Source organism: Myotis davidii, unplaced genomic scaffold (genome assembly GCF_000327345.1).
Source record: "Myotis davidii unplaced genomic scaffold, ASM32734v1 scaffold44, whole genome shotgun sequence".
NCBI classification, from domain to species: domain Eukaryota; kingdom Metazoa; phylum Chordata; class Mammalia; order Chiroptera; family Vespertilionidae; genus Myotis; species Myotis davidii.
In genome coordinates, this window is record NW_006299705.1 from 2,728,446 (window position 1) to 2,751,215 (window position 22,770).

The 22,770-nt window shown below is 34.0% G+C and overlaps 1 protein-coding gene across 2 annotated transcripts in view; it reads left to right on the forward strand.

The window, feature by feature from the left end:
* The window catches only part of POLK (polymerase (DNA directed) kappa), a 57,328-nt gene that overhangs the window by 25,756 nt on the left and 8,802 nt on the right, over positions 1 to 22,770 (forward strand). For both annotated transcript variants that reach the window (XM_006775445.2, XM_015571597.1), the window contains 8 exons: positions 1,075 to 1,194; positions 7,575 to 7,727; positions 11,541 to 11,672; positions 13,422 to 13,575; positions 17,266 to 17,505; positions 19,727 to 19,851; positions 21,247 to 21,413; positions 22,040 to 22,072. In XM_006775445.2, coding sequence (XP_006775508.1) covers positions 1,075 to 1,194; positions 7,575 to 7,727; positions 11,541 to 11,672; positions 13,422 to 13,575; positions 17,266 to 17,505; positions 19,727 to 19,851; positions 21,247 to 21,413; positions 22,040 to 22,072 — 1,124 coding nt within the window. The remainder of the gene's footprint in view (positions 1 to 1,074; positions 1,195 to 7,574; positions 7,728 to 11,540; positions 11,673 to 13,421; positions 13,576 to 17,265; positions 17,506 to 19,726; positions 19,852 to 21,246; positions 21,414 to 22,039; positions 22,073 to 22,770) is intronic.

The window sequence follows — 22,770 nt, forward strand, 5'->3', positions numbered from 1 at the left end:
TCCCTGCATTGTGCCTACATATGCAAATTAACCGCCATCTTGTTGGCAGTTAACTGCCAATCTTAGTTGGCAGTTAATTTGCATATAGCCCTGATTAGCCTATGAAAAGGGTAGCGTCGTACGCCAATTACCATTTTTCTCTTTTATTAGTGTAGATGTGGAAAACCCATGGACACAGATAATAATGCAGTGAAGGCCTGGGGAGGGTGTGGGATTGAGGAGGAGGGGTTAATTGGGGGGGGGGGCATCTGTAATACTTCCAACAATAAAGATAAATTTTATTTAAAAATTCCAGAACAAACTAAAAAAAAAATTATGCCATTCACACTATTATAGCCTAGAATGGCTATAATAAATAAGGAAGACATGGATGTGGAGAAATTGGAACTCACACATTGCTGGTGGGATTGTAAAATGATTCAGCCACTTTGGAAAACAATCTGACAGTTCCTCAAGAGGCTTATTGTGGAGTTACCATATGACATAGATTTCACTCCTAGGTACATATCCAAGGGAAATGAAAACATGTCTACCCACAAAACATGTACACATATATTCACTGCAACATTTTTTATAATAACCAAAATGTAAAAATAATCCAGATGCCTATCAGCCTGATAAGTAGATAGCTATTATGTTCAGTGATAGGATGATAGGTAATTTTCTGAAAGTTATTTTCTTTACGACTAACATTAAATTTTTAAAAATACTTTTAAAGTAAAAGTGGAGGAGGTAATTGATGATCCATCTGACTAAGGCCTTGGATATGACCTAAGGATTCTGTCTAGGGACACATTGTTATTTTTTGAGAGCAGATATGTACTCATCTTGGTTTATACTGTGCTTAGTACTGCCTCACAACAATTCTGTCATTTAGGTAAGTATACATTCATTTTACAATAAAGAAACTGAGACACAGAAAGATTAATTTTAGGTTTGCTTAGCTAGAAATAGTTGAGCTATGTTTTGAATTTAATCATTGTGATGCTCTGTTACTCTTAGCCTCCAGGTTATACTACAGCGATGCTTTCCTTCAGACATTTTTCTTATGCTTTGCTTTGCTTTCCTACATAGGGGTCCAGATTTTATGGAAATGAGCTCAAGAAAGAAAAGCAAGTAAACCAACGAATTGAAAATATGATGCAACAAAAAGCTCAAATTACCAGTCAGCAGCTAAGGAAAGCACAATTACAGGTATTAATTTATTTGCTAAAGAAAGTGGAAGCTGATAGAATAGGAATTGACCGTTTAAATGCATCATGCTTATGTCATAAGTAAAAACAAGGTAAAATGTAAATAAAATGTTCGTTATACTGTAAAACAATAAATTAACAAATATGTATACCTTGTTAAAATTACTCTGCTTTACATAAAGATCCTACACTTAGACATTGTCACCTTCATCAAACAGATGAGTAAAAGGATCCTTAATTAGGTTAAATAACTTGCCTAGTTATTTGACAAGTAGTTGGCAAAGTTAGAGCTTATATTCTTTTTATTATGTACATACTTGGCAGCTAGAAGGGCCACAGGATTAATGTGCCATATTTTCTACAATGCTGATTTTGGAGGGACATATTAACTAATTAAATTAAAAAGTAATTTAAAACATAATTGTATGATAGTAAAACAAAGAGTCACATAAAGGGTAGACTGTCTAATGTGCATGAATTTTTAAAATAAAACACAAGAATTCTGAAAATTTGGGGGCTTTTTGCTTCTTCAGGATCTTTGGGGAGTAAATACTTTGTTTCCTCTGGTATTAAAAGTTATTTCAGGAGAAAAGTTTGATAAGAACTACACTGCCAGGGACCATGTGGTAGATTGACAACTTAAAGCAGTCAACGTTCTGCTAATAAAACGAAAGTTTAATTTTACAAATAATTTTATTGTTGATCAAATCTGATGCAATTTAACAAAGCACTTTACAACATAATGATAAAATCATAATATTAATTTGATTCTTGTGATAGGGTTAAGATCATAAATTTTATGTCTTTCTTACCAAACTATAATGTGTCATTTAAAAAAAATATATGCTTTCCCAGAGCACAAGCTAATTTTTATCTTCTGTGTTAAGTGGTCTGCCTCCATGATAAAAGGTGATTTGTCTACCAAATCATCATTTTTAGTGCTTCATAGCATGCCACTGTATGGAGGTACCATAATTTATTTACTTTAACCCACCTTGTTCTAGTTTTTTTTTTTTATATACATCCTTGTGATAATCATTCTTATTTACATGTCTTTTTACATGTCCTATACCTCCCCTCTGACAGCTGTCAGTCTGTTCCATGTATCCATGCCTCTGTTTCTGTTTTGTTCTTCAGTTTATTTTGTTCACTAGATTCCACATATAAGTGAGATCATATGGTATTTGTCTTTCTCTGACTGGCTTATTTCACTTAGTATAATAATCTCCAGGTCCATCCATGCTGTGGCATTAGGTGATTGTCTTTTTACACATTAGTTAGCTACTAATATTTCCTTTTTGTGGCAGTTTCCTCTTTTATTCTGTTAGGACGTAGGCTAAGTAGCTGGTACAAGAGACCCAAACATATAATGGTCTAAATAAGATACGAATTTATTTCTCTCTCACATAATAGGTAAGTAATCCCAGCTGGTCAGGTAGTTCTGATCACCATAGTAATTTTGAGAACCAGTTTCTGCATCATGTTGTTCCATAATTTCAAAATGTTATCCTTACCAGGATTGACAAAACTGGATTAGCTCCCTAGTAAGGAAGAAGGAACGAAGGAAAAATTAAAGGCAAATAATTTGCTAATACACAAGTGAAAAAGAAGTTGCACACATTATTTCAGCTCACATTCTTTTATAAGAATTTAAGTTCCACGGTCACACCTAACTTCAAGAGAAGCTGTAAAATATACCTGGGTGGCCATGTGCAGCTAAAAATCTATTACTATAGAAGGGAGAGAGAATGGATTTGGGGGTTCAACTAGCATTCCAAAGCAATATCCTCTGTCTACATTTCTAGAGGAGCAGGTATCTTTTTTCTCTTGATTTATAGATATTATCATATACTAAGGATTTTTTAATCTGCCACTTGTTGTAAATATTTTCCCAGTTTGTTGTATTTTAATTTTACAGGGCTTTCCCCCCTATATAATTTTAAATGTCTATATAAACAAATACAACAGTATTTTAAAAAATTTCCTTAACTTAGGTATTGTGCATAGAGGTTATTCCTCACAAATAAGCCTATATGTTCTTTTAGTATTTGTATAGATTTTTTTACACTCCAATATTTAGTCTCTTTGGAATTTGTTTTGATGTAAGGTATGAAGTATTTTTTTCTTAAATAGTGAATATTATATTTTTCCTAAGTGGTATTATTTTCCCCAAATAATGATTTTCTTGTCCCAACATCACTATTGAATCATGAGCCTTTTCTCTCTGAGTTGAAGAGGCATGTTTATATACTAAACTCGCATTGTACTTGGACTTGTTTCTGGACCCTCCTGATCAATAGAATCTTTTCCTTTATCAGTACCATGCAATTTTAATTATTAAATTACAATAATATAACTTAATACCCTCCTTCGCTACTCTTGTTTAAAATTCTTTTATTTTTCTCATGCATTTTTTTAAAGACATTTAAGCATCATTTTATCAAGTTTTTTAAAAATTCTATTCTGTCCACGTTGATATTGTTTTTAAATTGATATTAATCCTTATGCAATTTATTTTCTAGACCTTTTTTTGGTGAGTTTTATAGATCTATAGACTGCGAATATCTCTAAGTTTTAAAGATATAATACAAATGAGTAGTGCAACATAATATTTTGCTGTTCATACTATTTTTAAAGCTCATATTTTTAAATACGCTAATAATTTCAAGGACTAGAGAGTACCTGTATATGTTGTGCAACATAATTTCAGATTTTGTTACAGTTTTAGTTGACTATTTCACAGGAGGCTGTCTGGCATCTTTTGCAAGGGGAATGACAGGAAATGTGTTTTATGTTGATTGTTAAATTGTTTTGTTTGTTAAGCTTCCTTTAAAAGAAGTTGTATAAATGGGAGGGGAATGAGGAAGTCCGACAGAGTCTAGAAGTTCTGAGAGAACAGAAAAGTTTTCATAGGAAATGTGTTTCTATTTTAGAGTCATAAAATTTCTGAGTAGTAGATTTTATTATGTGTGATAAGATAGTATGAACTATTGCCAGTCAAGCTGAGGTAAGTAATCTCTGTAGGCATGAACTCCGATAATATTAATTCAGATCTTCTCTATGTATTCCCCACCCCATCCCATCCTCATTAGATTTCTTAAAGGCACATTTTTGTAGCTGCTAAAACATCTTATTATAGAACAGCAAAATATTATGTTGTCTATTCATAAATTGAATAGACAAACATTATATTATAGTAAATGGCAACTACACAGCAAATCACTGCATTTTTACCATTTTAACACTTGATTTTATGAACTCAGATTTATTCAACAATTGTCAGAGCAATGCTCATTAAGCAAATGAAAAACAATACTTCTGAAATACTCTTCTAGATGTAATAGAAAAAGGATTTTAAAAACTTAGACATAATATGGATATCAAACATACCGCTAGCTTTATTTCAGTGATGAAAACTTTTAAAAGTCTATTTTAGGGTAGCATAAAATAATGGAAAGAGCACAGACTTTTGAGTAACCTCATTTCCAGGTCTAATTCTAACATTTACCAGCTGTATGAAGGGAAAATTACTTAATTTTATTGAGTTTTAGTTTCCTTATCTATAAAATGGGAGTAATAATCATTAAGTCAGAATTATTTTGACCATTAAATGCATTTACAATAAGAAGCACTTAAAATATACCCTTGTCATTTAATATACTCAGCAAATGTCATGTCTGCTCTTAAAATTATAGATAATATCATTAAGCCCTTATCACTTTACAATAAGGGAAGTGGGGAAGAGAGGATAGTTACACTGTCATGTAACTAATTAGTGGCAGAGCTGAGACCCAAACGAAAGCCATTCTTTTGAACCTCTGTGACACATACTGGATCACGAGTGTGGCAAAAGGGATACCGTACAGACATGTTAGAGATTCATATCAAAACTTGAAAGTCATTTGGAAGGAAAAATGGAAGAAAGAAAAACATGAGTGAGGATTTCACTAGAAGAAACTTGAAAAAAGCAGTGGTGGGCATTTGGTAGATGTTGATAGAAAAGAGTACAGAGAAGGGTGACTAATGAGAGAGAGTAAAGGAAAATGGAATGTCTGAGTCATCGGTGGGGAGGTTTCCTTTTGGCAACTATACACTTGCCATAAGCCCAGAAAAGTCAATAGGTTGCTGAAGAAACCGCCCTATCTTTAATATATGAGTCCGAGGAGAATTTTTCCCATTTAGTTTGCTTTCTATTATCTTTTTCCTTTCCAACGATTCTGGGTTAAGATATTTCAGATGCTGCTCTGTTATTCTCAGTTGACTCATATCTTAAGCATATTTTCTAGATTAATATAGAGTAGTTTTCAAATCTTTGTTTTTATTAATTTCCATGACTTGCTTATTTCTTTTTTTTAATGTCAAGATGCTATTCTCCAGTGTAAAATTGAACTGGAAGAATCGTTGTTTTAAGTCTGGGTAATAAATCAGATTAATGTTGAAAAGTTGCATTTATTAGGCATGGTGTCTCACTGCATGAGATCAGCCTTCCCCTAAATTTTTCTACAAATACTGCTTTCTCTTTTTTAACCAGAAATATATATATATATAAATTTTATTCCCTTTTTCCCCTCCCTTTCTTTCTTAAAGTTCTTTCTCCGCCTTATCTGAGATAAGGTTTCTTCTTAGGTACTAAACTCACAATTTAGTATCTAATACAATTAGTGCCACAGTAAGAACAGGAAAACTAATAAGGAAACATTAAATTCTGCGGTGCGGAGGACAAAGATTCAGTTAAGTCTCAGAGAAATATCTGAACTGATACTTAAAAGTTTTGTGACAGGAAGGGCTTTCTCGGCATAGAAACGGCCTGAAGCAGGCAAAGAGCACCGCAGATTGTTCCGTGGATGCAGCCTAAACAGGATCAGACCCTCAGGAAGTCTTACTAGGACTGCTAGAGACAAATGTGATTCCGTGTGATTTTTCTAAAAGAGAAGTTGCAGTCCTAACCTGCAGCTAGTGGGCAGCTAGCGTCACTGTAATGCTGAGAAGCAGTGCTTGTAGCAAGGCTGAAGGCCAGTGAGGGGAAGAGCTAAATTATACCCTTGTAACTCTCCCCCTTTGAGGAAACCTGCCATGGGGATTTCCACGTGATGGAAATGGCTTTTATTCCGGAGATCACCCCATTTACATATTTATGGCTGTTTTCCCTCAATTTAAAAAATATATTTTTATTGATTTCAGAGAGGAAGGGAGAGATAGAAACATCATTGATGAGAGAAAAATCATTCATCGGGCTGCCTCCTGCACCCCCCACACTCGGGATTGAGCCTACAACCCTGGCATGTGCCCTGATCAGGAATGGAACCCTGACCTCCTAGTTCATAGGTCGACATTCAACTACAGAGCCACACTGGCCGGGCTCCCCTCAGTTTTTTTTGTTTTGTTATACAGCTAGACATTGATCCTTTTAGTAATCGGTTGCATTTATTGAATTTGTACCATTTGCCAGCCACTCTTCCATGTTCTTTATGTATTCCATCTCACTCAATAGCTTTCTAATCTCTTTTCTCATAATTTTACTGGTTTTATTGACTTTTTCATGCGTGTCGAAGATCAGAAAGGTCACACAGCCACCCCCAGCTGGTGGGAGACTGAGAAAGTGCATATTAAGCTTTTTCAGCCTCTATGGTAGAGGTCGCAAAAAAGGAACACTTGGGAATGGGTATGTCTGCTATATAAACCCTTTTCTTACTGCCCTACTTTGCTTATTTTTACCCCTTTTCATTTCTTTTCATTGACCCAACTCTTTCTCTCTAAAGAAACAAAAAGATTCTTTAAAGATTAAGATTTTTTACTGTTATTTGACATATATACTGAAATTTTATGAAAGAATAGTTACACCTTAAATTTTTAATTTGATTTGTATCAAATGTTAGCCTTATAAAATCAGTTCTAAAGAGGGAATGTTTACATATGCTTTAGTATAAGCTTTTGTTGCTCATTTCCTTTGTTGCTATTTTAAGATATGAATATTATGAATCAGATAGGAGTAGTTGCTTATTTTACCTAAAGTGAAGCTTTTAGTTACATAAGTTGTTCTCCAAATTTATAAAGCAGCAGAGTCATTTGATATAAGCAGTTGGAATAGTTTATTCTTCAATAAATACTTATTAAGTACCTCTTATACTTATGGGTATTGGGACATGTAAGACTTGATAGGGAATGATATTTGAGAACAGACTGCCTATATTTGTGAAAATTAAAGTAATTATAAGCCTTAATAAACAATATAGACAGGTAGGTGGGTGGATGGGGGGGGTGGGCAGATGGATGGATAGATGAAGAGAGACAGATAGAAGATACTTAGTAAAATATTATGGTTATGATTAGTAGTGTTATAATATTATGTTGTCAAAGTATGTTAACTTTTTAAAAATTAAGGTTGACAGATTTGCAATGGAATTGGAACAGAGCCGGGATCTAAACAATACCATAGTGCACATTGACATGGATGCTTTCTATGCAGCTGTAGAAATGAGGGACAATCCAGAATTGAAAGATAAACCCATTGCTGTAGGATCATCAAGTATGTTGGTAAGTAGGTAAAGACAAAATGGAAATTTCATAATATATTCAAGTAAGCCTTACTGGTTTATGCAGGGAAAAGACTTTATTGAATTCTACCAGCTTAACTGAGTATTTTTCTTATTGCTTTATGTGTTCAGTTACTAAATCCTTTCAGCATCCCTTGAGGTACAAATTATTGTTTCCATTTGACAGATAAGAAAACAAACTTAGAGAGATGTTTAATAACTTCCCTAAAGTTCCAAACCTGGTAAACGGTAGAGTGGCATTGTACTTTCTGTTGCAAATTATATTTTTCTTAAGTAACTGTTCTAGCTTAGAAGAAAAAGGAAAAATGTTATTCTAAAGCAGGGCTTTGCAAGCAATGGCCTGTGCACCAAATCCAGCCTACTGCCTCTTTTGTAAATAAAATTTTACTGGAACACAGTCACACCCATTCATTTATTATTGTTGTTACACTAAAAGAACATAGTTGAGTACTTGCAACAGAGATCATATGAACTGCAAAGCCTAAATAATTACTATCTAGAAAAGGTTTGCCAACGCATTCTAGAGTAACATATTTAATTAATGTAGTACTGTAATTAAGTCGTTTTTCCCATGATTTGGAATCTTTGCTTTCCTGATTACCATGTTGCTCTTCCTTATTTCCACCCTAACCGTACAAGGTAAAGACCAGAATAACTATATGTAGCTTAAAATGTGTTGGGAATTAAAAGTAGTACCTGGAATGGTTGGGTTTTTGTATTAAAAAAACACCACACGTGTGTGTGTGTGTGGGGGGGGTGTCAATTGGGGAAAAAGGAGACATGTAAAACTTTAGACAATTAAAAAAGCACACATATGTTTTCCAATGGTTAGAGCACACCGAAGGGTTGCAGGTCCTTGGCCCCCAGATTGGGGTACATGCAGGAGGCAACCAATTGATGTATCTCTCTCACATCAATATTTCCCTCTCTCTCTCTTTCTCTCTCTCTCCCCCCCTCCTTTTTCTCCCTCCCTCCCCCCTTCCACTCTCTCTAAAAATTAATGGAGCCTGGCTGGAGTGACTCAGTGGTTGAGCGTTGACCTATGAACTTAGATAGCTATAAACCTAATTCCTACTACGTTATTATTTTATTACAAAACTATAAGCTGTTCATTATCTCTGCTCCCATGAGTATGCAGGCAACTAACAGTCCTGGTCCAAAAACAGTGTTTATTGAAAGGATACTCACCTTTCCCATAAATCAACTAATACTTGAAAAAATATATTTAATCTCATTAATATTATATAATACTATATACTTATGTATATTAAATTATGTATGTATGCATATATGTGTATATATGCACCCATGCAAACATACACACAAACCATAGTCACGTTAAAGATAACCCCACTGTTAAATTCACAAAATATTTACTTTCCTATCATTTTTATCCTCCTAAAAATTGCTTGTTTTCAAGTTCAAAATGATTATCTGTTACATTTAAACAAAGATTACTCCCCCTGTATGTTGACCTAATAGATTTCTCTTCTAATGAAATGTGAAGCATAATTGTTTTTGTCCTAATAAACTCTTAAAAATTATCTATACATGGTGGTGATGATACACTTTTCATTATTACAATCTGTTACAGTTGGAATTCTTTTTTAACGAATTGTAGGATTTTTAAAATGTTTAAGTTAGTACTCATAGTTAGAACTTAGACCCTGTAGTGGTCATTTATTGCTGCATAGTGAACCCTTTCAGTACTTAGTGGGCAACCATTTATTTGCTCATGTTTCTGTAATTTGAGCAGATATGATAGGGAAGGCTAATCTCTACTCTACCTGGGTTTGGCTAGAGCTATTTAGCTGGGGCTGGAAAATACAGAATGGCTTCACTAACATGCCTGGCACGTCAACTGACTGAGGTGGTGGGAATGGCTTCCAGCCATCCAGCTTTCCCCTCTCTTGGTGCATTTTATTTATTTATTTATTTATTTTACCCCTCACCCAAGGATATTTTTTTATTGGTTTTTAGAGAGAAGGGGAAGGGGAGAGAGAGAGAGAGAGAGAGAGAGAGAGAGAGAGAAGAGACAGGGATAGAACCTGCAGCGTAGGTATGTGCCCCAACCCGGGATCGGACCTGCAACCTTTTGGTGTATTAAATGGCGTTCCAATCAACTGAGCCACCAGGCCAGGGCCCATGGTGCATTATTATTTAATATTTTAACCATGTAGGTTGCAGATCTCACAAATGCAAAGGCTGCTGACTTCATAATGCCTAGGCTTCATGACTCATAATTTCACTCCCTCACATTCTTTGAGTCAAAGCGTGTCAAAATGCAAGTCACTTGGCATGAGGAACTAGAACCCATCTTTGATAGGAGGAACTGTAAAATTTTGTAGCTATGATTTATAATCTACCACAAACCTAAAAGTTAAAGGAAGTCATATCTAAAATTTGGTTTCTGCTCTACCTTAGGTCTAGCATTTATATAGATCCCTTTAGACTTATTTATATTTAAAACATTGGTTTGTCTTTTTAGTGCCATCTGCATTTTCTGTTCCAGAACACTGACCAAGGATTAGCGTAGTTTTGAGTACTATCAAGATTTTTTAAATGCCATTTAAAAAGTAATTAATGGGAAGTTGATGTTATTATTGTGAAATAATGATTCCATTTGATAGATTCTGTTTTGCATTCTTTGACTTTTCACTTAATGTTCCAAAAAAAGATTTCATTTGTGATAAATTTGAATGTAGTGCTATGATCTACCATATTATCAGAGACTGTTGTCAGATATCATCTGTAAGATTTAGTAATGTTCTTTTTACTTTCAGTTTTTATTTCCATCTCCTAGTCAAAATTTTTTCACCAAAAAAGATATTTAAGCCTTAAGAAATAAAATTAATTTTTAAAGTTCTTTTAAGCTTTTATCACTTCATTTTGGAGACTTAATTTGACTAACCATATATTAGACCTTTTGATTTTTGTTCTAGATGAAAAATTTCCAAAATCCCAAATTGATCAAATTCCAAATCTGTACTATTGTACCATACTATTACTTTCTATATTATTACTTTCATGTGACATCTATACTATTTGTACTATAATATTACTTTACATTTATACTTTAGTATTATTACTGGCTAGGGTGAGGGGCCATGGGTGGTTGGCTGGCCAGCCCTGCCTCCTGGTCGAACTGCCGGTTGAACTCCCCATCGAACTCCTGGTCGAGGGGACAAATTACATATTAACCTTTTATTATATAGGCTCACCCATTATCATCCAGACTTTGATATATAGTACCATATTATGGGTATGCCTTAAAACCAATGAAGTTTAGTTACTGGAAATGTAAGGGAACCTTTTTATTATCACAGTCTTGCTTATTACCTGGTGTCATATTATAAATATGGAGACAGCAGTGGGAGAGGTCATTGTGTCATCATGCTATGATAGGATAAAATTAAAGCTTGATTTGAGACAGTGACCTAAAAATGACATGTCCTTCAGCCCCTGGCCTAGTAGCTCAGTTGGTTGGAGCATCATCCTGTACACCAAAAGATTGCAGGTTCACTTTCTAATCAGGGCACATACCTAGGTTTCAGGTTCAATCCCTAGTCTGGGTATGTATGGGAAGCAACTGATCTATGTTTCTCTCTCACATCAATCAATCTCTCTTTCTCTTCTCTCCCCCTCTATAAACATATCCTCGGGTGAGGATTAAAAAAAGAGAAATATCCTTGAATTGAAAATGCACATCAGTAATGTGTTTCTTTTGAATGTATCGATCAATATGTTCATTTTGGTTTGTATATTTATTCCCAAGTGGTCCATTTTCTTTCAGAGCACTTCAAATTACCATGCAAGGAGATTTGGAGTTCGTGCAGCCATGCCAGGATTTATTGCTAAAAGGCTCTGCCCACAACTTATTATAGTGCCTCCAAACTTTGACAAATACCGAGCTGTGAGTAAAGAGGTAAGTCTAATGTCTCACCCCTCCCTACTTAGGCATAGCCTTCACTGACTTCCTGTCCCCTATGAAGTCAAGTCCACATGCCTTCACACATCAGAATTTTGCCTTAGTTTATGCCTTTAGTCTCACCTCCTACCACTTATTCAATCTATATATTAAATAACTGAGCCTTATATGGTATCCAGAATACACTGTTTTTAAAACAGTAGCAGAATTCACCTATTTTGATTAGCTTTTAATAAGCTTGAAAATCCTTCAAAGACTTTGTAAGAAAGAATTGTTTTAACTCCTACTGTAATTCAGTAAAACTTTGGACAGTGTGGTAATGAGAACAAAATGTTTTTAGTTATCTTTAGTGTAGTTATTTTCATGTTAGAGAAATCTTTAAATTTGAGCAGGATTTAGATAGTTTATTTGCAGATAGTACATGTTTTTTTATGTGTAAATGAACTATAGCATAAATTCATTATAAATACATTAAATTTATAGCTTGGTTTAAAAGTTTAAGGAAAAGCCATTTTTGTTTTATCCAAAAGAATGGGATAGCTTTGACTGTTGTCATAGCCCAGTACTTGATGTTTACTGGCACATTCTATTCTTGTTCTTATATCCTATGTAAAGGAAGTTAGTGAGTACTCAGTGCCTCTAGGGAGTACTTCTCATTCAGAATAATCTTAGTTGGCTGCCAACTACAGACCTTCCAGAATTTCATTTTCACTAGAACGATTCTATTTGAGTACATCATAAAAATGGTTTCCTCTACAGGAACAGAGCTGATTAGGTACTCTCTGAGCAAAACTTGGCCAAGTTTTATGTGACTATTTTCTAAAATTACCTTTTCTAAATTTACTCAGCTGTTCATATTATATTAAGCTAAAAAGCTTTCATTTTATAAATCATCAAGAAGGGCTTTCTCATAATGCATCAGACAGCTTTTAAATACTAGATGGAACCATAACATAATTTAGCAAGTATATTATTTTGGCAACCATTTCCTCTAGTTTCAGCTAATACTTCAATGGTTAAAAAAGATTGGTTTCATGTAATGAAACTGTCTTATATAAAAGGCACTTCTAGAATCATATAGAGATTCAGACCTCTTTATGTATGTATTTCTTTTGTCCTAAGATGCAACTCCAGACTATTGTCCATCATTTATTACAGTCACAGACACTACAGATTTTGTGGTCTTTTCCCATTATAAATCCTGATAATTGTGCTTTGTATTCTTGAATGGATACATGCATTAATATGTATATTGAGTGGAGTTTTATGTGCATGTTATAATCAATTGAAATAGAACTTTCTAAAGTAACATAGTACCTTTAAATAAGATTCTCCTTTTAAAAATATACAAAACCATCATGAAAGGTGGGGGAGAGGAGGTTTCTATTTTTCCCATTTCTATTTTTGATCAACTTCTTAAAATGTAGTTGTTTAACCGTTTTTTCCTACCAGAATGATGTAAGATTTATTTGAATCACTTACTATTTCTAGATACAGGTGGCTAAACAGAGATTGTATCAAATAAAGCTATTTCATGGTCTTCTACCTTCATGATCTATTTTAATAAGAAAGGGAATTTAGACAAATGTGCCCTGGCGGTAAATTATTTATTCCCTAAATCCATGAGCTATTGATTGTAGGGTCGTTACTATGGTTGCAAAGTAAGAATATTAAGTTTTCTTATCGGCTGTATGTGACAAATTTTGCTATGGCTGCAAAACTTAAACCATTTTGTTCCTTTTGAAGGTTAAGGAAATACTTGCTGATTATGATCCCAATTTTATGGCCATGAGTCTTGATGAAGCCTACTTGAATATAACAAAGCATTTACAGGAAAGACAAAATTGGCCTGAGGACAAAAGAAAGTATTTCATCAAAACAGGGCACGCTCTAGAAAATGGTAAGCAACTTATCAGAACAAACAAAAAACCCTTTGAATTTGAATTAACCCAGTTAACTTATTAGCATGTATAGGTTATAGGAATAGCTATACATTTAAATGAAAACTCAGAAATAAAATATACTAGTGGGTTTTCTGAGTTAAATGTGTGGAATGTTGCCCTGGCCGGCTAGCTCAGTTAATTAGAGCATTGTCCCAATACGCCAAGGTTGCAGGTTCCATCTCCAGTCAGGGCACATACAAGAAGCAACAAATTTAAAAAAGCATATGTGTAATGTCACTGATACACCAAATAAGATTGCTAAATCTCTAGACTTTAAAAGAGTATGCAGAGTCCCTGAATAAAGTGATTTTATAGCAGTCTTTTCCTAAAATCTAACTAATAAGGGGTTGGAATAAATTGAATCTGAAGAGCTTATCTGTTTAAGGTGGCCTTTTGTTGTAGTTGCTAAATGGAAAATAGATTTTAAAAAGTTTTGCTTCAAACATATCAAATCATTGGGTGGGTTGTTTTTTTTTTATCATTCCTAAATCAAAAACTCCAGCTCCCTTCTTTGCCTTGGACCTACTTTTATTCTTTTATATATGATGAGTCAGAAGTTTCATGATCCAAAGCATTCTTTTTAAAAGGACCCTTTATTACCTATCCAAAGTGATACCAAGAAACATGCAGATATTATGCACACTGCTTTCAACACTCTGTCAAAGGTATGATTATTTCAAATGTCTGAGCTGTCCTGGATTCCTGAACAAAGTTCATCTGATGAAAAGGTAGAAACAGAGAAGGTTTGCTCACAACCCACAGCTACATTCCCTGTGCACAACTCATTGATTGCTTTGAGGGGAGAGGGGAGGGGGAGAAGGCATAGGCAGTGATGGGGAAACTTGTTTGTAATTTTCCCTGAAACAAAACTGGTGAATTCTTAATGGCATACAATTATAACTCTCACATTGTTTGAGTCTCAAATCTTTGAAGCAAGTTTAATGTGGACATCAAATCACAACTTCATTACCTTCTTTATAGCTCTAAGGGGTAAGTCTCTAATAAAAACATTAAATAATAAACAAGCATAATTTCTGGATACAGAGGCTTGGAGCAAAACTTTTTTTCTTTAGTTTAACTTTATTGTTTGGGGAAGTGGCACAAAAAGCCTGATGCCACTTTGCTTCCAATCTCACCTTGTTAGTTCCTTACTTTTCACAAAAGAAGGGGGTGGGGGACATTAAATGGTGATGTCAAAGCACCCCCTCCTATGAAATTACTTTCATATATGTCTTTAAAAAGTTACATTGGGACTAAGGTAAATGTTTTTATTCTCTACTGATGTTCTTTTTATTTATTATTACGTGTCCAAACTCACAATGAGAATGTACATTTTTAATACCTATTGCTTTTAACATACTTATGTACTTTCCTCTTCATGAGTGTCTTACTCTTAAGCAATTTAAATAGTTCAGTTTGTTTTGGTCATTGTATAACTCCCTGTGGGCTGGACTTTCAGGCATAGCTGATTTTACATTATGCCGTGGGAGCTGTCAACAGTGAGTTGGAGCCATGCAGGTGATTGATATATCTTCCTCGAAAATCCAAGACAGTTTTTTGCTGTCTGCCCCTTTCCTAAAAGATGTGGTCTTTGAAAAAGTATTGCTAACTACTATGTTTATATACAAATGATATAATTATTATGATTTTATGTTTATTCTGCCTTATAAGTCCAAATAGTGAGTGCCAAGGAATATGTGAAACTGAAATACTGTACATTTTTAGCACTTGCCATCCCAATGGGTGCTTTAATCGTAATGTTTCAGATTAAACCTTAGTTTTATACTCTCATCACCTCAGTTGTGGGGATTATACAGATATTTCTTTCAGAAAGCAAATAAGAAACCGCTTCAGCATGTAGTTGCTCATCCCGGCCTCACAGAGAGGTAAACAGACTTAAAGGGTAACTATGCTGTTCAGCAGCAGCTCTGACAGTGAACCTGAAGGCAGCATGCGTTGCTTCCTCCTGTAGTGTTCTATCAGAGTGACTCCCCAGGGGCAGGTGGTAGAGCCATGAGGAAGGTAACGTGGCATAAGGAACTCTGCAGAAGGGGCTTATGAACGTGGCAGGTACCTTACTTGAGCTGAAGTTTTTCTGCTCTCTTTACCTTGACTTCTGCCCAGCCAGAAGGGGAAAAGAGAGTCTAGATAAATACCATTCCAACTGTGCCACAGTCTTACTCCCCTCTGAATTGCTTTGCAATTTAAAACCAGAACATGGGAAATGACAGGAACAGAAGCACACAAATAACAGCTAATGTAAGTCTGAAAATAAGGCTTATTTTGTGGATGGCCTGGGAATTCAGATTTGGAAAACATCTGTCTGTAACTTAATTCATATATTAGACTTTAAAATTTGAAATGAATCAGGTGTTGTCATATTATTTATATTTTCTTAAGAAATCTTCCTAAAAGGCCAACTTTATTTTTAAAGCAATATGCATTCATGTATCTTGAAAATAGAAATTTAATTTTTGCTTCAGCATTTACCTTAATTTGGAAAACATATCTTATAAAATTGTGAAATGGGATTTGAAAGCTCTGTTGTTAATCTTAGTTATTATAAGTATATTTAAACTGCATTTCTCCTCCATTAAGCCTAGAAAGTAAAGTCTTTAATGGATTTGCTCATGAGGACATTTTTAGTACTAGTATAGATTTAAGTATATTTTGCAGTCCACTTTAAAAAATGCAAATTAAATGAGGTAATAACCAGAATATTTTTACTCTACTTTTTAATAATATTAGTTTACAGCCTATCCTATATAATAAAGACCTAATATGCTAATTAGACCAGATGGTGGAACGACCTTCCAGAACGACCAGTGGGGGCAGGGCCACGAGGCAGCCAGGGCTGCGAGGGCCCACCCCCTTGCACGAATTTTGTGCATCGAGCCTCTAGTTGATGATAATAAAGGCTTCTTTCCCTTAACCTTGGACAGTGGTTAATCTGATCAAACATTAAGAATTTGAGTATTTTCATGGATATACATATGCAGATATAGAGACTACAAATAAAAAGTAAAACACCAGTAGTTTCTATTTATTTCAAATATGCCTTTAGTAAAAATGATACTTTATAAACAGCATGTCAAAATTAAAATCATCATTTGAAGAAAATTCAAATTGTGTCAACATTGGAAATGTTTCTTTCATGAATGAAGAAAATTTAAGTTTATTTTTCCTCTAAAAACAAAACTTATTTTTCAGAAATTTATTCTAGATTGCTTGGTGTCTTTTGCCCTGAATACTAAATCCTAATTTAAGAAATTTCTTTTTCCCTTTAGAGATGAATAAGCAACAACAATAAAAAACTTCAATTTTTTAAGAAAAAAGTAGTATGAATCTAAACCTAATTCTGGGTTTCAATTAACTTAGGTATAAAAATCAATGAGTTTTACTTAAGGTATTTTCTTTTAAAATGTATACTATGGAAATGGGAAATATATTCCTTTTAAGAAAACAGAATCATTGTTTTCTTTTTAACACTGTTATAAAATATAAATGATGACATTTCTGATCTTGGTTCTTAGAAACAAAACTAAACTAGATTTATTTTGTATTAAGAAAGAATATAACGAAACCTGATTTATGAAGTATATACTTCTTAAAATGAAGATGAATTACTGTTTCTATTTATAATTTAGATAAACCACGAAAGGAAGTTAATGAACTGAGTGAGCATGAACGATCCATCTCTCCATTACTTTTTGAAGATAGTCCTCCTGATTTGCAGCCCCCAGGAAATACTTCCCAAGTGAACGCTGAAGAACAAAATAATCCTCAAATACCTCAAAACTCAGTTGTTTTTGGAACATCAGCCGAGGAAGTGGTAAAGGAAATTCGCTTCAGGATTGAGCAAAAAACAACACTGACAGCCAGTGCAGGTACTTAAACAGCATATTGATGGCTACAATAGTTTTAATTTTCAGACTGGCTAATTCAAATGTAATATTAGTAGTTTCTCATTATAAAGTATAGAGTAACATTTTACTTATCCATTTTTTGATTCATTTTCTAACAACCTAACCTATTTAGAATGCCTAGAACCTATAGATAAGTTTGAATTAAGCCAAAAAGCCTTTGAGCCCAAAGAAAAAACTATCATAAATCTCATGTAGCTTTCCCGTTTTTAAGTTCAAAATATATTTTAATTATTTTTGGACATAGTACTTTTTTTTATATATATTTTATTGATTTTTTACAGAGAGGAAGGGAGAGAGATAGAGAGTTAGAAACATCGATGAGAGAGAAACATCGGTCAGCCGCCTCCTACACATCCCCTACCGGGAATGTGCCCGCAACCCAGGTACATGCCCCTGACCGGAATCGAACCTGGGACCCTTCAGTCCGCAGACCGACACTCCATCCACTGAGCCAAACCAGTTTTGGCAAGGACATAGTACTTTTTAAATTTTCCCTTAGAAGATTGCAGTTCTTCCAAGGTTACGGTACAGGAGAGACCCCAGATGACCACAAGGTAGTGGACAGAAGAATCACCAACTCATAACATAACAATCTAGAACCATCCAGTGAAGGGAAAAAGAGCTTTACATAGGTCAGTAGCACATAGGGTAACACCACTTAGCATAGAGACTGATATTTGTCATAAGTGCCCTAAATTATTTTATAAAAACCATCTTATGATGAGGTTAGTCTTTTCTTTCTATGCCAAAACATGAGAATAAGTAATAAAATTTAGGAAGATGTATATAAACAATGAAATGAACTATTTAATGATTATATTAGAATATTCCTATTTCAATTTATCTTATTCATTTAGACTCCTCTGTATTATAAAACATCTTTCTTAAAAGTAGTAATTTAGCCCTAGCCAGTTTGGCTCAGTAGATAGAGCATTGGCCTGCGGGCTGAAGGGTCCCAGGTTCGGTTCCTGTCAAGGGCACATGCTCGGGTTTCAGGCTTAATTCCCAAAAGGGGGCGTGCAGAAGGCAGCTGATCAATGATTCTCTGTCATCATTGATGTTCCTATCTCTCTCCCTTCCTCTCTGAAATTAAAAAAAAAGGAATTTACTCTGTAACACAAAAAGAATGTACACATTTCACTATTGTTCTAAATATACTACAACCCAGAATCTTTGATTTTTTTTTAATGTGGATAATGTATACATTTTTTTTTAATGTGGATAATGTATTCTTTTTAAAGAATAAACATACATCCTAACTTATATTCTGGATTATTAATATAAGATAGCCCTGTGTTTCTACCAGTAAGTAAATTAACAATATTTGTTAAACTCAGAAATTACTCTTAGACTTTAAAATACCATGGAGATTTAAATAGCCCTCATTTCACCCTCGCTGGTTTGGCTCAGTGGATAGAGCGTTGGCCTAGAGATTGAAGGGTCCCAGGTTCAATTCTGGTTAAGGGCACATGCCGGAGTTGTGGGCTTAATCCCCAGTAGTGGGTGTGCAAGAGGCAGCCGATCAATGATTCTCTCTAATTGTTGATGTTTCTATCTCTCTATCCCTCGCCCTTCCTCTCCGAAATCAATAAAAAAATTTTAAAAAAATAAATAAATAGCCCTCATTTCTGCTGTGAAAATAACACAATCCTTTTTTTAAAAAAATCATAGGAAGCCCTGGGGAGATAGATAATTAATGTTATTTTTATTATTTATATATTTATTTATGTGCTTAACAAGGCATATAATTATGATTTTTTGCTAATATCTGGGTATTCTCTTTCAAACAGATGCATTTTTTATTTATTGAATTTATTGGGCTAACATTGGTTAATAAATTATATAGGTTTCAAGTGTACAGTTCTATAATGCATCATCTGTATGTTGTATTGTGTGTTCATCACTCAGTCAAGTCTCTTTCCGTCACCATTTATCTCCCCTTTACTCTCTTTTACCTACCTCTACTGTTGCCTCAGACAATGAGTGTTTTGTTTTAGTTCGGTTTGGTTTGGTGTTTGCTTAATCCCTTCACCATTTTTTACCCACTGTTATGTTTAAAATAGCATTTCACATCATTTCAGATTTTTTGCACTTAACATTATTATTTTTCTATATTGTCATCACATATTTTAAAATCATACATCTCAACTTCTTTGAGTCATCAGAGTGTTCTTCTTTTAAGGCATTGCCCCAAACACAATGTTAGCAAAAGTATGCAGTGATAAGAACAAACCAAATGGACAATACCAAATTCTCCCCAAAAGACAAGCTGTGATGGACTTCATCAAGGACTTACCCATTAGAAAGGTGAGATTTTTATATAAAATTTATCATACTCTGAGTTCTGAAGAGATACTATTTAGTAGGATAGTAATTGTTAGCTGAAAGGTTTTAAAACAGTAGGTAACAAGAACTATACTGGATGATTGAATTTGGATTTGAAGAAATCTTTCTTTTAAACCCTTAAATTGAGGTTTAGGATCTTATTTGCTGGAAAGTTTTAAGAAAGTAATTGATGACAGACTTTTCAGTGTACCCTTGCCAAGGAAAATAAAAATAAAAGGGATACTGGTAAGAGTCCTTTCAGCTGTAACTCATATACAATCTTAGTTCTAAAGTACAGGTTGGTTCCTGATTAATAAGTATGATACTTGAAAAAGATTTAGAATTTTAATTGTTTTGACAAAACAACAAATTATAAAACACTTTACCATCTTTAAAAAATGGTAAAATGATCCCTTAGGAGTTATAGAAAGGAGACTACATTTTATTTTTAAAGTTTCTAGATTTTTCTGCATATTTATGCTTTGTAAACAATAATTGCATATACTTTTTGATGTGCTAGGACTTGCTTTTCTCACAACATAATGTATATTAGTGAATTTAAATCATTTCTCAATGCTCAGAAGAAAGGCTATATCAAAATATATAATGTATAATGATTACCGAATAGCTTAGTATATAAGGTGTAGCTATAAAGCGGTATTTTCCAATCTGGTTTTTAAGGTATGAGTAGGTATTCTATAAAAAAGGCTCTAGGGTCAAATAACTAAAATCTACCACCCGTATGAGTCATAAAGATACCAGTATATTAAAGATTCATAAGTGTTGCAGTGAAAATTTCAACTCAAATTTGTTTATCCCACCATTCCCCAAATTTGCCTAACTACAGAACTGCTTATTTTTTTTAATTATTTAATTTAATTTTATTTTATTTATTTTTGTTAATCCTCACCCAAGGATATTTTCACATTGATTTTCAGAGAGAGTGAAGGGATGGGGAGTGACAGAGAGACAGACATGGATGTGAGAGAGACAGCTTGGTTGGTTGCCTCCCGCATGCGCCCTGGCCAGGGCTGGGGGTGGGGGGGGGCAGATCTGCAAGGTACGTGCGTGGCCTTGACCGGAATTGAACCTGCAGCCCTTCAGTTGGAGGGCCGACGCTCTAGCCACTGAGCCAAATCCACCAGGGCAGAACTCTTTATTTTAATGCTTTTAAAATTTTCATGCATTTTAAATTTAAGTTTTCCATGGAACACTAGTTTAGGAAATGTGGCCAAAAAGAAATTAAAGCAGTTTTCTTATGAAGATAGTTATATTATTCATGTTTTTTATTGATTATAAAAGGTATAATGAGATTATAATATCAGTTTTTGCTTTAACTTAAAAATGTATTAATAATAAATATTGATTCTCTTCTAGGTTTCTGGAATAGGAAAAGTTACAGAGAAAATGTTAAAGGCCCTAGGAATTATTACTTGCACTGAACTCTACCAACAGAGGGCATTACTTTCTCTTCTTTTTTCTGAAACATCTTGGCATTATTTCCTTCATATTTCCATGGGTCTAGGTTCAACACACCTGACAAGGTATCTATATGTATATTCATTCTGCTTTCTCTTTTTCTTTCCTTTTTTTTTTTTTTTTTACTTTATTTTTATTGTTGACACTATTACAGATGTCCCCATTTTCTCCCCCTTTGTCAATTTCCACCCAGCCCCTGCCCTTTCCTGCCCCCTGGCCATTACCATAACTATTGTCTATGTCTTTGGGATAACAGTTTTAATTATTGAAGTGGAGCCTATAAGGATAACATGTTTTAAAATTATTTTAGGCTGGTTCAATTTAGAATATAATTTTAAAATTAGAGTCCAATGGCTGGATGTGGGAGAAAAGGAAAAGATGAATAAAGAATCACTTCTAGGCTGTTGGCTACAGCAATTGGATAGATGAACAAGAGAATGATAGGTACTTTCTTTTCTGCCTTGTGCTTTGTTTAGAACATAAGAATACTAGAACACTGGTGGTCTATGCCATGTGTAATCATATTAACATCTTACCTGTCTACATTATTTGGGTGATAGTTTTATTTTTAGATTTTAAAAACTCACTGTTTTTCATGATGTATAAATTTGATACAGTAAATCCTCTTGTTTGACTTAAAGGAACTCAGTCTTTGAGAAAGCAAATAAAAACTTTTTCTTTTTCATTCAAGGGATGGAGAGAGGAAAAGCATGAGTGTCGAGAGGTAATGTTTTGATATTATTGTTCATAATTTATGCTATTTTAAACTAACTTTTAATTTTTAGGAAAGTATCACTGAAATTTAAAAATCCATTTTCAAACCTCAGAACAATTTTCAGCATGTCACACTCCTGAAGTAAATGTCCCAGTACACTGCTGTATTATCTTCACTTGCTATTCTCTCAATGGAAAAAAAGTACACTGCAGTTATTTATTTTTTCTCCCCCCCACATCCCTGCAGTTTTTTTTTTAATGTTGTTGTTTTTCCCTATTCAGTGAAAACCAAGCATTTTACGATTCCAAATCTTAATATCTAGACTTTATAAGAAAAATTATACTCAGAGATTATTTGGTAAATTTAAGACATAACAATGGAAATTCTTCCTAAAACTCTTCAAATATTGGTGAATGAGCAGAGGCATCAAATAATAAGATATTGATGAAAGAGCTTAGAGATTATCAGTTTCATTGGTTTACAATATTGTTCAGAAGTCAAATGAAATCTTGATGGAAACCTTATCGTTTTGGGGAATATGTCATTGTTTGAAAAGTCCCTCAATTTTCTCCTCAATGCACCAAAGTTCCACTGAGACATTTAAGAACCACTGACCTAGTACAGAGTTATATTAATAATAGTTATATTAATGACTGAAAAAAATTGCTTTAAGGCTTAGATTTACATATAAGCAATTAAAGGGAAAG